General features: G+C 61.9%; 4 protein-coding genes across 4 annotated transcripts; 2 read left to right on the plus strand and 2 right to left on the minus strand.

Moving 5' to 3' along the window:
* Positions 1-1,395: 1,395 nt before the first annotated feature.
* Positions 1,396-5,559, plus strand: CHLRE_17g722616v5 (uncharacterized protein). Its single transcript, XM_043072286.1, has 5 exons — positions 1,396-1,696; positions 1,821-1,861; positions 2,205-2,261; positions 3,755-4,070; positions 4,315-5,559. Exon 5 carries the CDS (start codon positions 4,321-4,323, stop codon positions 4,573-4,575), a length of 255 nt encoding a protein of 84 aa, XP_042914745.1. The 5' UTR covers positions 1,396-1,696; positions 1,821-1,861; positions 2,205-2,261; positions 3,755-4,070; positions 4,315-4,320; the 3' UTR covers positions 4,576-5,559.
* A 169-nt stretch (positions 5,560-5,728) lies between these two features.
* Positions 5,729-7,385, minus strand: CHLRE_17g722650v5 (uncharacterized protein). The gene is made up of 2 exons (XM_043072287.1): positions 6,802-7,385; positions 5,729-6,458 (listed from the first exon to the last, which is right to left on the minus strand). The coding sequence occupies exon 1, from the start codon at positions 7,287-7,289 to the stop codon at positions 6,819-6,821; it is 471 nt and encodes a 156-aa protein (XP_042914746.1). The 5' UTR covers positions 7,290-7,385; the 3' UTR covers positions 5,729-6,458; positions 6,802-6,818.
* A 100-nt stretch (positions 7,386-7,485) lies between these two features.
* On the plus strand, positions 7,486-9,637 carry CHLRE_17g722675v5 (uncharacterized protein). Its single transcript, XM_043072288.1, has 3 exons — positions 7,486-7,951; positions 8,103-8,612; positions 8,852-9,637. Exon 1 carries the CDS (start codon positions 7,517-7,519, stop codon positions 7,931-7,933), a length of 417 nt encoding a protein of 138 aa, XP_042914747.1. The 5' UTR covers positions 7,486-7,516; the 3' UTR covers positions 7,934-7,951; positions 8,103-8,612; positions 8,852-9,637.
* A 255-nt stretch (positions 9,638-9,892) lies between these two features.
* CHLRE_17g722700v5 (uncharacterized protein) lies at positions 9,893-13,455 on the minus strand. The gene is made up of 9 exons (XM_043072289.1): positions 13,315-13,455; positions 12,946-13,207; positions 12,607-12,669; positions 12,124-12,344; positions 11,706-11,788; positions 11,296-11,554; positions 11,003-11,120; positions 10,682-10,835; positions 9,893-10,498 (listed from the first exon to the last, which is right to left on the minus strand). Exons 1-9 carry the CDS (start codon positions 13,318-13,320, stop codon positions 10,417-10,419), a joined length of 1,248 nt encoding a protein of 415 aa, XP_042914748.1. The 5' UTR covers positions 13,321-13,455; the 3' UTR covers positions 9,893-10,416.
* Between the last annotated feature and the right edge of the window lie 75 nt (positions 13,456-13,530).

Genomic DNA, 13,530 nt, shown 5'->3' on the forward strand with positions numbered 1-13,530 from the left:
GCTGCATCCGCTACACCCGCCTGCCGCTCCATCCACGCACGCGAGCTACCAGCCATTTCAGGGCATCCATGAACGATTCGCTTGCGGAAGATACATACACCGGTTGTGGTTACATGCCCACTGCCCAGCCGTGACCACAGGGCACATGTTAGTTGCTATCACAGCCGGACACCATCCACACCGTATCCCGCATCCTGCTACCTATCAACGCGCTGGTGCGCCATGCCAGCTTGCAGCCACACCGCTACGGTACACGCGTTCGCAATCACCCCCACCAAGTCGCTTGACTCCTGAACAGCAGCTCCTTCGCACCATTGCACTCCTGCCTGCTGCGTCTGCGGTTAGTTCCTATGCTGCTGTGCTTGCAGCTCCTTCGCACCTACTACCAGTGCTCTCCTGCTCCTTGTTCTGGTGCACACCCTGCCATTATTGCTGCTGCCTGCATAGGTACGGGAAGGGATGGACCAGCGGTTGGTAATGGAACGCGAAACGGGGCTGACGGGGGGCTTACAGGGTGTGGAAATGAGCGGGAGCGAGCCCCCGCCTATCCAACAACGTACCTTACTTGGCAATGACCCCGCCCTAGCGCTTGAGCCCGCCGCGACTATCGCCGGTCAGGGGGTAATGATGGCCACGACTCCCGCCGTCCTGCACAGCACCGCACAGCAGGTTCAGGGCTGGGGAGAGACAGACTTGCAGCGCCCCGGCACACCGCAGTAGGCTGCGGCTCCTTCTGCAGCCACCCCACCAGCTGCAGCGCCGCTGCAGAGAGGACGAAGAAGAAAATGATGGTGTAAGTGCAAGGATGCCGGATGGTTTTCGTTCCCAAAATGAAGTTTCCCGCAAGCTTTCCGGCAGTCCAGGACAGTCCAGAACTCACCGTTCACATCCAGTCTCATTTGTGCTGTGGTTGTCAAACGAGGTTGTCAAGTTGCGCCGGCTAACGGGGGATCGCTCCCCTGCAGAAGAGGGGACAGGGGAAATGCCACTCAGTGACGCCGCCGCACCGCTAGGGAACTGTTCGGGGGAACGGTAGCAGTCTCTGGCGAAAAGGGGGTGAGGGGACAGGGGCCACGCCACTCAGTGACGCCGCCGCACCGCATCGCCCACGCTGCCGCTGAGTCCGGCGCCTCCTTCGCTGCTGCCGGTGCTACCCAGCCCGCCGCTTGTTGCTTCCGCTGTTGCCCGGAAACGAGCTGCTGCCACCTGTGCCTTCCAGCCCCGAACCTGCCGCGCACCGCATACGCTATACGCGCCCGTCTCGGCTGGGGAATGTCGTTCATCAGAACAAGGTGTCTCAACATGTTTGATGTGATTGTTGGTATTCTATGAACGCGGACTGCGTCTATGGAAGACAATCATTTCATGGGCACGTACCCCCATCCCGGCTATGTCTCTGAACAGCCAGCTGGATAAAGCCAAGGCTGTGTACTCACTGCTAGATCAAACCAGTTGAACTTTCATTCCCTGTCTATCCCGCGGAAGCGAGCGCTGAAAGCTTTGCGTGGAACCGCAGCACGCCTTCGCTTCTGCACTTTCCTTTATTCCATAGGTTGACTGGTCAATTCTGCTGCTGGTGAAACTTAAGAGAGGTACTTCTGTAGAGAGGGAGGGCTGGGTAATCCTCAAGGCCGTCGACCTCCACAGCCGACCGCGACGACCCCTCTTGCAGACTCAGTCTTCAAGGCTACCATAGGTAGGACACGCACACTGTGACGTTGGCTTGGAGGGTGAGGGGTGGCGATGGGGGTTTGCAATTGACTTGCACTTTGCTTCTTGCTCACGCGCCAGTAAGGCCCACATCTGAATTCTGCACGCAGGTCACACGCCCACCTCCACGTCGCCAAGTTGAAAGACCTCGGTGTGTTTCTTCTCCGCTCGTCGGGGTTCGCTGCTGTATGGGGATGGGTTTGGGGACGACGGCACACGGGTACGACGCACGACGGGGTTGACGTGCGGTGATTGTGGTGGTTTGCTTGGTTGCGGGCTGGCGGTTTGGAGGGGGGCAGCCTGGCTATTCAGGGCAAGGAGGGGGCGGCCGGTCTGCCGGTCACACGCCCACCCCGCTTGACACACAACCCTCCTCCCTCACACCTTTCGTCCTTACTCTACCCCTCACACGTCCCAATCATCTCACCTCTCACATTTGCCCCGCTCGCCCAGCCACGCATCCTGTGACGTTCTTGTAATGTCATAACGTTCAGGCGCTGGACCTGGTTAAGGACGCGTTTGTGTCAACGGGCGAGCGCAACATTCACACGGTGCGGGGAAGGGGGGAAGGGAGGAGAGGCAGCTGGCAACATGGTTACATGGCTATGACGCCGGTTCACACGCACACGCGCGCACACGCGCGCGCACATACACACACACACACACACACACACACACACACACACACACACACACACACACACACACACACACACACACACACACACACACCGGGCCGGGTGCGGCTGCGCGGGATGACGCGCGCCGCAGCGGCCCTGGGAATTCAGACGGCGGCGGCAGCAGCTGCCGAGGCTGCGGTGGCAGGTGCAGTGGAGGCGGAACCCGATCTTGACGAGATCCCGCCCACACAACTGACGCCGCCGCAGCCAGGCGTCAACCCCGTCGAGCTTGCGTGCGCTCGCGCAGTCGCGGACTTCTGGTCGCAGCTGATGCAGTTCGCGCAGCTCGGCATGCCCCAAAAGGGCTGGGATGGTGTTGACGCCACTCACCCCATCCTGGCGGTGGTGAACGGTGAAATGCTGTGCGCATTGCCGCAAGCTATGGAGCTGGAGGCTTGAAAGGGATCAGCCCCTAGGAGGAGCGCGTGAGCACTAACATGAGCCATTGAAGCAGTGGCGTACGAGAGGGTCAGCGGGGGAGCTTAGTGGGCAGGCGAAGGGTTTTTTTGTTTTACGCGCGTGGGAGCAGGGCCAGGTTTGCGGGGTTCTAACCTGTGAGGGTGTTTTGGGTGCTGCAGCAACCCGGGCCTTACGGCCTGGACCGGCCTAGTGGCCAGACGCGTTTGTGGCTGCCCTTAGGCATAGTCTGCCCTGGCGTCGAGAGCTGGTTAGGTTGCGGTTGAGGTCGTGCGGGCTGCGGGGTCGTAGGACTCAGCCCCGCAGCCACTGTGGTCGTGCTATCGCGTGCTATCGAGTGCTGCGTGCTGCGTGTTTTGTTATGTTTGCTGTTTTTGTTTCTGCCCGCCTGGTCTAAAGAGGTAGCTCGCCCGCTGGGTCTGAGGTTGTTACACCGGTAGTAATTCCACAAGGGTTGCTGGCGCGGTGAAGGATCGGAGTGCGTTACCCTGTGGACTCCAGAGCTGCTTGCGCTCTGCCAGGGAAACGCCAGGTCACGGCAGCCCTCGATTGACAGCCCTGTCGTTGGTTATACCAGATACACGATTCACGTGATCTGGCAGAATAACTGTGGAAACCGTAGTCACACACACACACACATACACACTGTCTTTGCGCTATGTTTTCCTTGTGCTCTTTAACGTACACATGCAAACACATGCTCATACACATGCACGCACACACACCAACAAAGGGCGCATGGCAAGGACTCCACCATACACAGGGAGGGGGTGCACACACAGTCACAATAAGCCGTCATAATATTACTGCTGACTGTGCGCTATGGACACGTCTCAACACGATGGACGTGCGGCAGCGCGGGCACTTTCCCTTTAAGAGTTCCCTTCATGACCGCGCGCTGCACCATACATCCTCACCACGCTCACCACGTGTACTCTCATGTGCAGGTGCAGTACATCCACGATGCAAGCCGGCGGCGCCGGCGCACAGCTTGACCAGCAGATTGCGCAGCTGCAGCAGCTGGTGCAGCAGCAGGGACAGCAGCACGGGCAGCAGCTGCAGCAGCTGGAGCAGCAGCTGCAGCAGCTGCGGCAGCTGGTGCAGCAGCAGGGACAGCAGCACGCGCAGCAGCTGCAGCAGCTGCAGCAGCTGCAGCAGCAGGGACAGCAGCACGGGCAGCAGCTGCAGCAGCTGCAGCAGCTGCAGCAGCTGCAGCAGCTGCAGCAGCAGGAACAGCAGCACGGGCAGCAGCCCTAGCGCGAGGTGGGTGGATACAAGTGCACGCGCAGTATTCGTGCATGGATGGGTGGGTGGGGGGTGGGGGGGCGGCCCGCCCCCTCTGGCTGACGGGCCGATGGGCGGGCCGCAGCATGCCCTGGTGTGGCGGCCTGCTACTGCCGCCTGCTGCTGACGATCAGCCCCAGGCGGGCTGTTTGGGCCTGCCTGCCTGCCTGCCCAACTCCTGAAACTGCCTGCCGGCTTGCGTGTGGCGACCATTGAACTGCAGGCACACATGAAGACGCGCGCACCGGCGTTTACGCGCAAGCACCGTGCAGAGCCGTGCAGCTCGCCAGCGGTGCTGCTGCCTCCGCGGCTGGTACTGGTACTGGTGCTGGCGCTGGTGCTGGTGCTTGACGTGGAAGGGAGGGCAGGCGGGACCTACTGCTGCCAGCAGCGCCAGCAGCAGCAGCTGCGGCGCCCCCGCCTTGCGTTATCATCAGCAGCACCAGCAGCAGCAGCGCCAGCAGCATCGTCCGTTCGTGGATAGATGTCCGTTGCCATGGGCGTGTGTAGCAAGCTGGCGGTGTGGCTCACGGTGTGTACGTAAACAGCTGCTGCGTGGTGGGCGGGCCATTGGTGTGGCGGGTAGGGGGTGGGGGTGGGTGGGGGATTGTGAGTGCATGTTCAGATAGTCCCCATTCGCTCATGCAGCAGCAGGCGGTGTGCGTTACAGACAGGCACGCACATGGACATTCACTTCATGGGCAGCAGTTACTCGAAGCTCTGCTTGTGCCTGCCGGCTGGAGAACGCTCGGCGTGTTGCCGTTGCGCCTGACGTGGGGCTGCTGAATTATACGAGTGCTGGTTTGGGTGCTGGCTTGGTGCGCGTGACTGGCAAGATGTGGTGCGTATCTATGTTGCGACAGACTAAGTACTGGGAAGGCGTAGTCGCGTAGGATGTCGGCGACGGGCGCATGATGGCAAGAAGTACTAGGATGGCCAACCGGGGGGGGGGGTTGTAGATACCAGCCCCAGCTAACCAAACCCAATGCAACAGAGCGAGGAGGAGAGCGTAGCCTATGCTTGACAACGGAGTGGCACGCGACAATAGTCACCATCCCCGGGGGGTTGCAAGGATTGGTACAGAGAAGTGTAGCGAAGTAGACAGTGGTGTGGTGTTGCGCGTACCGAGGGGGAGGAGTTTGTATAGGTGGGAGGAGGGGAGGAGTTTGTGTAGGCGGGGGGGGGGGGGAGTTTGTATAGGCGGAGGTACAGGAGCAGTTGCGCTATGGAAGGGGCTGTGGGGTACTGTCTCAGCATGGCGCTTACTGGCTTGGGCTCGGCGCGCCCCAGGGCAGCAGCTGCCAGGGTGGAGCCAGTGGGTGTTTGGACGCGACTTCTGTCGCCCTCCTTGGCCCTCAGCAGCCTGCCGCTGGGGCCGGCTGGACTGGGCACCATATCTAAGGTCATGCCAGGCTCGAAGTGAACTTCTCGTCAGTAAGCACACATGCTGTTGTAACAATCCACGCGGCTAAGTCGATGCCTTTGCATGCGCACCAGAAAGCTGGATACCTGAGCTACAGGCTAAGTTGCTGATGTCAGCGACTGTACAGATGGGACACACGCGTTCTTCGTGGCCTGCAACGCCTTTTCAGCTCCTAAACGTTTCGAACAATCAGGACGCGACTCGAGCGCAAATGACCGGGACAGCCTTACAAATGTGGTAAGACCTTGCTCATTTGATTGAGCCGCCACCCTGCCATCTGTCCCTGCCTACAGTACGACATATCGTACCCTCTGGCCCTATCTGGCCCAGTTCAATCTGCCCCCAGCCTGCACCTTCCTACGTACATGCACCATTTTCGCGCACCAGACGTAGCCGGACGACCATGCGCACGCATGCAAGCGCATCAGCGGGTGTACGGTTCATCAACCTTGACAAGACCCGCCCCACACACACACACGCCATCAGCACATAGCTTGCCGGAGCTAGGTATGCAGATCAATGCCCAACAAACAGCTGCTGCATGCCCCACCAATCGACATTCATACATACGTAGTTGGGGTCGGTTCGTAAGGCACCGCCCACCATGTGCCCAGCCGCGTCCCGCTATCAAGCACAAGCACGTTAGGCAACAAACCATACAGTAACACATCCTTCCCCCCCCCCCGCGCCACGCTATGCTCGGTAGCACAGACCGCAAGCCTGACACCGGCAGGTCGCAACCTGCGGACCGGGCCGCTTCTCGGGCGGCGCCGCGCTCTCCTCCTCCACGTGGCCTTGCATGCCCCCTTTACTACGCACAGGCATGCCGCAACGGCTGGGCCCAGGCCCTGCGTGGCCGCCAGGTCCTGCGCCGCCGCAGTCACCAGGCCCTGCGCCGCCGCAGGGCCCTGTGCCACCGCCACCACCGTCGCCGCCGCCAGGCCCTGTGCCACCGCCGCCACCATCGGGGGGGAGCCGTTCATGTGTGCGTGTGTGGCAGGCGGCGGCGGGGTGCGTGGGGCGCCTCTCACGCTAGCGAATGCGGTGGGCGTGCCGTGCGAGTAAAGCGGGAGCGGCGGATTTCTAGGCAGGCGGGAGTATATGTGCAGGCCCGTCTGTTTGCCCGTTGTCGGGATCGATGTGTGTCGAGTTCTGCTTTGAACAGCACTGCCCTGGCTTTGCCCACGCACCGCAACAAACGCAGAGGGATCACACCCCTTCCGCTATCCCCTTCCCTTCCCTTCGCCCTCAACCTCAAACCTTCGCTCCCTCCCTCCAATCCCTCACCTTATCATCAGGCACACCTACGCGTTGAAGGGCGCCGCCAGCGCAACGACCTCCGAGGCCGACACGGCGCCATAGGCCTTGCCAATGTCAGGCAGGTTCGGCGGTAGGCCAACGGCCCGAGCCGGGCGCGTCCAGTGCGTGAAGCACAGGGCGTTCTGTGCGGCCTGGTAATCTTTCGCAGTGCCCCGGAAGACCAGGCGGCTGGGCCCACCGAACGTAACGTCCTGCACCTCCTGCATGTGCGCCCCGATAATCCCCGCGACGGCGGTCTTGCTGACGACGACTCCGGCTGGAACAGCCAGCTGCCGCGCGTTAAGAGCTTGCTCGTTTAACTCTAAAATAAGGACCGGGTCCTTCATGGTAATAGCCTTCTCGTTGTCCACCTCAGCACACAACGCCAGCACATCCTGCGGGACCATGGCCGTCCACGCTGCCACATCCAGCACGCTCACCGGTGCTGAAGCGCCACTGGATGTGGATGCGGACATACCCGCTGTCGGTGCTGCAGTTGGAAACGCAGTTTGAAACGCAAGTGGAAGTTAGCACCGGCTAAGGCCTCCGCTACCGCTTACCAACCTAGTATGTTAAACTATGTTAAAGCTTAAAACAGTTTAAGACTGTAATGCCGCTGACCACTGGCCACTGGAATTGGAAACCACTGCTCAGCCCCTACCTGCCTCTGACCTTCAGCGCGGCCTGCAGCAGCGACAGCACCATGTCCTCAACCACATCCAGTGCTGCTTCATCATCGGCGGGGAGCACGCTGGATGTGGGAGAGCGGACGGCCAGTGCCCCGCCAGCAGCAGTTCAGAAGGTAGGACCCGATCCTTATTTCAGAGTGAAACGAGCAAGCACCAGTCGCCGTCAGCAAGGCCGCCGTCGCGGGCAGCGGCAGCGTGCGGCAGTCCTCGCGGCGCATTGGACGGACGTGTTCGATGGGCCCAGCCGCCTCATCTTCCGGGGCTGCGTCCAGCAGTACCAGGCCGTGCAGAATGCCCTGTGCTTCACGCACTGGACGCGCCCGGCAGCAGCCGCTGGCCTAGTACCGCCGAACCTGCCGGACATCGGCAAGGCCAGGGGCGCCGTGCCGTCCACGGTGGACGTTGCGCTGGCGGCGCCCTCCAAGGCGTAGGTGTGCCTGATGGTGAAGGTGAAGGAGTGGAGGGAGGAGCGAAGGGTTGAGGTTGAGGGCGAAGGGAAGGGGACAGCGGGTGTGCTCCGTCTGCGTTTGTTGCGGGGGCACAGCCAGGGCCGTGCGGTGCAAAGCAAGACATAACACCTCCCCTCCCGACAACGGGCAGACAGACGGACATCCGGCACGCGCTGGTGGAGATGCTGCTGGGGCACAAGCGACCCGCATCGCTGCAGACTGGCGGCGGAAGCGGCGGCGGCAGCGGTGGCGGCGGCGGCGGCGGCAGCAGCGGGGGCGCGTGCGCGCATCTTGGTAGCGGAGGGGGCGGGGAAGGCCACGTGGAGGAGAGCGCAGCGCCGCCCAAGAAGCGGCGCAAGCGCGCAGGCTGATGAGGAGCCGGCTGGTGTCTACAATCTACATAGCGGTCCGCGGTGGGGCTGGCAGGGCATGCGTAGCGGCATGGCAAGTAGTGCGGCTGTTGACAACTGTGCTGCGTCTGGCTGCGGTTGGCTCTGCTGTGGCATCGCGACTGCTAGATAGGCACCTGGTTTGGCTATGTGCCTGTACGAAGCAACCCCGGCTAAGTCCGGGCGATGAGGTTGTTCGGCCTCAGACTGTGGAGGGGCTCAGCCCCGTTTCCCGTGACCGGGGAACACTTGTTGTGTGTGGTTACAAGGTGGTGAGCATGACGTGCATTCCTGTCCTTGTAGAAACCGAGACCCGGGCCGGGGGGCCCTTATAACGCCTGCGGCCTGCAACACTTGTCCCGCCTTGGAGTACACACGCCCACCTCACTCGCTAGAATACTGTGCAACTCTTCAATGCGCGCCCCAAGCACCCCACCCCCCGCCTGCCTCTGTTCGTTCGTCACCGTTCTACGCCACACATGCATGCTCTTGAGTAACCCCGCGCCTGCAGGATGGATGTGGCGCCCATCCATGACCATGTGCCGTAACCCTCCGCCATCAGTGCCATCGGAGATGGCGCGGGCGATGGTCTGCACTGCGTGCGATGTTGTGGCGCTTGGTATACATGGCGCGGAGTCGGGGGTTGTGGCAGCCGCCTAGGATGTGACCGTCGGAGTCGGGGCCGCCACAGAGGGGGCAAGGTCGCCGCGGGGTGTGTGGCGGCCTGTGACTGTGCAGCCGAACCGGCGTCGGTGGCGTAGCGGCGGTCCTTGTCACGTCCGGTGGTGTGGGCGTGTGGCTGAGTGACGGGATCAGCTGACGGCACCCGCAGCGGTCGTGGCGCCGGAGGCTCAAATACAGCGTTGACAAACGCGGTACATGGGACGCCAAAATTGTGTGGCTTCGTTGCCTCCGTACAACTTTTTCCGCATAGCCGTGCGCTGAGCAGGCCGTCTCTGGTTTGACCCGGATTGATGGCAGTGGCAGAGTGCCTGGATAGCGATAGCGAGTGATTGGGTGTGCGATGGGACAGTGTCAAGGCAGGTTGGCGAAGTCCCGCAGGGTGCAGCTTGTTCCCAGACCCCAGAAGATGGCAAACAATGTGGGAGATGGCATAACCGGGAGGGCCCCCCGAGCGGCGAACTCGATGCGACCGCAAGGGCTTCTGCCCCTCCCCCTTGTAATATCGCAACCTCCCCCTTCGGGGGAAGGGGCAAGCCAACAATGTGCAACGGCAGGGTAAGGCAGGTTGGTAAAGTCCCGTAGGGTGCAACTGATTCCCAGAACCGAACAGATGGCACAAAATTGCTGGCAAAGTTGCTGGCTGGCTGGAAGTTTGTTGATGCGCATTCCTCACGCTCCGGGCGCCCGGCCAGGCGATAGCACCACACAGACACACCGCAACGCCACACTCGCGATGCAGAGCCGCAGCGGGTGATTGGGATGGAGTGTGTGCTGCAGCGTGTGTGTGCAGAGTCTGGCGGACATGTCCTACCCAGCCTCCCGGCCTAGGTCTGTGATGGGAGGAGCTAGATAGGTTGATCCGGTCTTAGCGCTCGCCCTCTTACACTGGTCTTAGCGCTCGCCCTCTTACACCGTCCTAAGTGGTTCGCCTGTCCTAGGCGCAAACTCAACACGTTGCTTTGGCGTGTGGGGACGCAGCGTTGGCGAAAGCCACGAGTTTGCACGAATACCGTGGGGGCATGTAGGTGTGTGCATCGGTCGAATGTCATTGGACTGCCGAGATCGTGCTCGTAGATTACTCAAGTAACCCCAACGGCTGATGTTTTGCACTGCCGTCGTCTTCTCAGCGCTCCATACCGTCATCCACCAGCAGCCCAAGCCCAATCTCATTGGCTCACCCACCACACCTCATGACCTCCTCTTCTGGGCTTCCATGACAGCCCTCACACATACTCCCTGCAGCTTAGCATGGATCCTACTACCTGGAGTACGCTTAATTGCACACTCTTGCAAGTCCGCCGACCGCCAACTCTCTGGCACAACCGGTGCCCGCATGGTCCCGGCATTAAACATGCGGAAGTGCCTCCGGTGGCTGCCCTCAAGGCTGCGGCCTCAGTACTGAAAGAAGTAGAGCTTGAGGCCCAGGCCCAGCGCGATGTGGGCCAACACGATGGCCAGTAGCACCGGCACAGCCCTGCAGGAAGGACACGATGTGTGAAAGGCCCGCAGTCGGGAAACGGCGGCCTGAGGAGCAGCCTAGCCGCAGCCCAGATCATGACAAGAACGACATCACGCGGCACGTTGTCGCACTGAACAACAAAGCCTGTGCCCTGTTCTACATACACAGCCGCGCCCCGCCCACCCACGCGCCACCTACTTTGCCGGCGCCGCCGAGTAGATGGTGTTTTTAAAGTTCATGAACAGGAAGCCCGCCCCCAGCGCCGTGGCCAGCATCACCAGCAGCCATTGCAGCCAGTTGATGGGCACCACGCAGGCGATGGACACCGGCACGTACACCGTCAGGCAGTAGCCTGTGCGCGAGTGCAGAAAAGACGCGGGTAACGTGTGCGTGTGCGTGTGTGTGTGTGTGTGTGTGTGTGTGTGTGTGTGTGTGTGTCTGTCGGCGTTGGGGTGCGTGGCGGGCTGTTATGGCGAGGGTGCTTGCTCAGGTGTGGACCGCCAACTCTCAAGGGCCCACCGTAGATGCAGAACACGTTGACCAGCTTGAGCTCGCCGCGGAACCACTTGACCACGCCCCACACGATGAGGCCCACGATGAAGATGTAGCCGTAGAAGATGGCGGCGGAGGTGGCCAGCTATGCGATTATCAGACGATGCGGTAGGAGGGAGCAAAGCAGTGAGCAAAGAGCCTAATGGCTCCGGTCCCAACCCTATACCAACTCCTATGCTGTACCAGATCCTATTGCGCCCGGCGCCTTGCAGCCCTTCTGACCGTCCGTGACCCAGTGCGCAACCCGGCCTGAAGCCTACCTTGGTGTAGTCTGTGAACCACTGGTCCTGAGCCATCTTGCTCAGCAGCAGCCGCCCCACGTTGGCCAACTCCGAGCCGGCGCTGTCCGCCAGCGCGGGGGAGGGCGACGGCGACAGGTTCGAGGGCGAGGGGCTGGGCAGTATGGGCGGTGGCGGCGGCGAAATGGAGTTGTTCTTGCGCCACGCCAGCCAGCTGACAAAGTTGCCGGCCACGGCCGTGATGAAGATGAGCGTCGTGGCGGCCCAGAAAGGACCGTACCTGTGCAGGGAGGAGCGCGGAAGGAATGGGCCACCGGCACAATACGCAACCCCTGCACGCTTGCAAATGCCTGCCCTGCTTGCCACCTGACCGCTGCTCCACGTCCTCCCCTGGCACTTGCCCACACCCCCACCGAAAGGAGCACACCCACAGGTCAGGGTTCTTCATGGTGACCTCCATGAAGTTGGGGCGGAACACGCCGATCATGGAGTTGCCCACGCGCCACAGCACGTCCTGCAAGCAGGCCAGGCAGAACAGCGGAGGGCGGACACGATGTCACTGGGGCGCGTGGAAGAAGGCAAGCGACGGAACGCCCGTCGCGTCGGTGTCCCGCTAAGGCAGGCTCCACAGCCTCAGCCGGCTCGACACTCCATTGAATGTTGCAAGGCTATACCGGTAGTGAGCGCGCCGGCCTCGCCCCAATGGTGCAGCATTGCCCACGCGCTCACCACATTAATCGCTGAGCCCGTGCACCGGCCGCTTCCACTTCCCAGCACCCCCGCACTGCACCTTACAAACCTGCCACCAGGCCCGCCTCTCCTGCTCATGCCCACCAGCACTGTACTCACGGTGGTGTCTACATCAAAGTACTCCCGGTAGCGGCGGACGTTGTAGAAGGGGTATTTGGTGTAGTCCTCGCGGTGTCCGCGCTCGCCGCCCGCGCCTGGCATGCCGCCCGACGGCGCGCCGTCGCCGGCACTGTACGGCTGCTGCTGCTGCTGCGGGAAGGGCATGCCGCCCGGCACCGAGGAGCTGGCCCCTGGGTCCGTGCTGCCCGCGCCGTGGTGCACTGCGTACGGTACACGACAGGGTGGGCGTAAGTGTGCTGTGTGGAAGATACTACCGGTGCTGGACGACGGCTGCAGGCGAAGGTCACAAGTAAATCCAGGCGCCGACAAGACAGGCGCGGGGCTCTACACCACATGGAGCTATGTCGCGCGGCTGGACGGTGGGCAACATCGGCACGCAGACACGTGCCACCGCGCTTGAGGGCCGTTTGGCGGGCGGGCATCCAATGTGACTCATGTAAGAGCGGCTCAGGCCCCACTCACCCAGGTTCTGGCGCTCCTCGCCGCGCCCCATCGTGCCACTCACATACTGTTGAGCGGTGGTGTCTGCGGGGCACCAGGAACGGGCCAGGACCAAACGTGCGTCATGGCCTGACCGGGACCGCACCAAGCCCCCCGCCTCCGCTCGCATGCCAGCAACAGGCACGTCCGCTGATTACCACGACCACCTACGCCAGCAACATTGCTCCACGCCATCAAGACTACCGTCACCCCTGCGCAGTCCCCTGCAGGGGCCTGCTTCCCCATGTGGAAGGGCGTAAGGCCCGACCATAGGCAGCCCAGCGACACAGCTGCCTGCAACACCCAACGCCTCCAACGCACCAGTGAACTGCAGGTTCACGTGCTGCGGCCCAAAGCTGCCCTGTGCAGGCTGCTGCGGTGATCCACCCCAAGCGCCAGCCGCTCCTGCTCCGCCCCAGGCGCCTTGGGGGGCGAAGGCTCCCCCGGGAGGGCCAGCCGGTTGCTGGGGCACAGCCGGGACCACCTCGTCTGCGAACTGCGCAGTTGTGTCCACCTGGTATGCGTTGAAAGGGTTGGCGCCTGGACCCCCGAAAGGATTGTGGCCGCCTGGTGGCCCAGCTCCCTGCGTGGCAGTGGCGCGGGCGAACCCGGTCAAGCTTTCTTCGGTTCGATGACCTCCTGATCGGCACAGCAAGCCAAGCTGGTAGCGCTGTTGGTTTCGAGGCTCACCTGCATTCTGTTTGGCTCCTTGTGGGGTTCCGGGTGCGGCTAGTCTGCAGTAGAAGGTGTCTGAAGCAGGCTGTCGAGGAAAATGCCAGGGGGTAAAACTAAACCCTGAGAGAAAATCGGACGGAGTTGACGTAATATAAGGTTGCCGAACGGAGTTACCGCGACCGGTTTGGCAGAGAGTTTTGTTGGCCTGATGCAAGTCCGATCCGCCCTTCT

Source organism: Chlamydomonas reinhardtii, chromosome 17, assembly GCF_000002595.2.
Source record: "Chlamydomonas reinhardtii strain CC-503 cw92 mt+ chromosome 17, whole genome shotgun sequence".
In the NCBI taxonomy this organism is placed as follows: Eukaryota; Viridiplantae; Chlorophyta; class Chlorophyceae; order Chlamydomonadales; family Chlamydomonadaceae; genus Chlamydomonas; species Chlamydomonas reinhardtii.

Bases quoted from the DNA above. Each gene is read 5' to 3' on its own strand.
- CHLRE_17g722616v5 (XM_043072286.1), top strand. From the start codon at position 4,321: ATGAAGACGCGCGCACCGGCGTTTACGCGCAAGCACCGTGCAGAGCCG.
- CHLRE_17g722650v5 (XM_043072287.1), bottom strand. From the start codon at position 7,289: ATGTCCGCATCCACATCCAGTGGCGCTTCAGCACCGGTGAGCGTGCTG.
- CHLRE_17g722675v5 (XM_043072288.1), top strand. From the start codon at position 7,517: ATGTCCTCAACCACATCCAGTGCTGCTTCATCATCGGCGGGGAGCACG.
- CHLRE_17g722700v5 (XM_043072289.1), bottom strand. The intron at 11,789-12,123 runs GTGAGTACAGTG...GCCTGCTTGCAG, and splicing joins ACTTTGATGTAGACACCACC to GACGTGCTGTGGCGCGTGGG. The intron at 11,555-11,705 runs GTGGGTGTGCTC...CTCCCTGCACAG, and splicing joins ACCATGAAGAACCCTGACCT to GTACGGTCCTTTCTGGGCCG.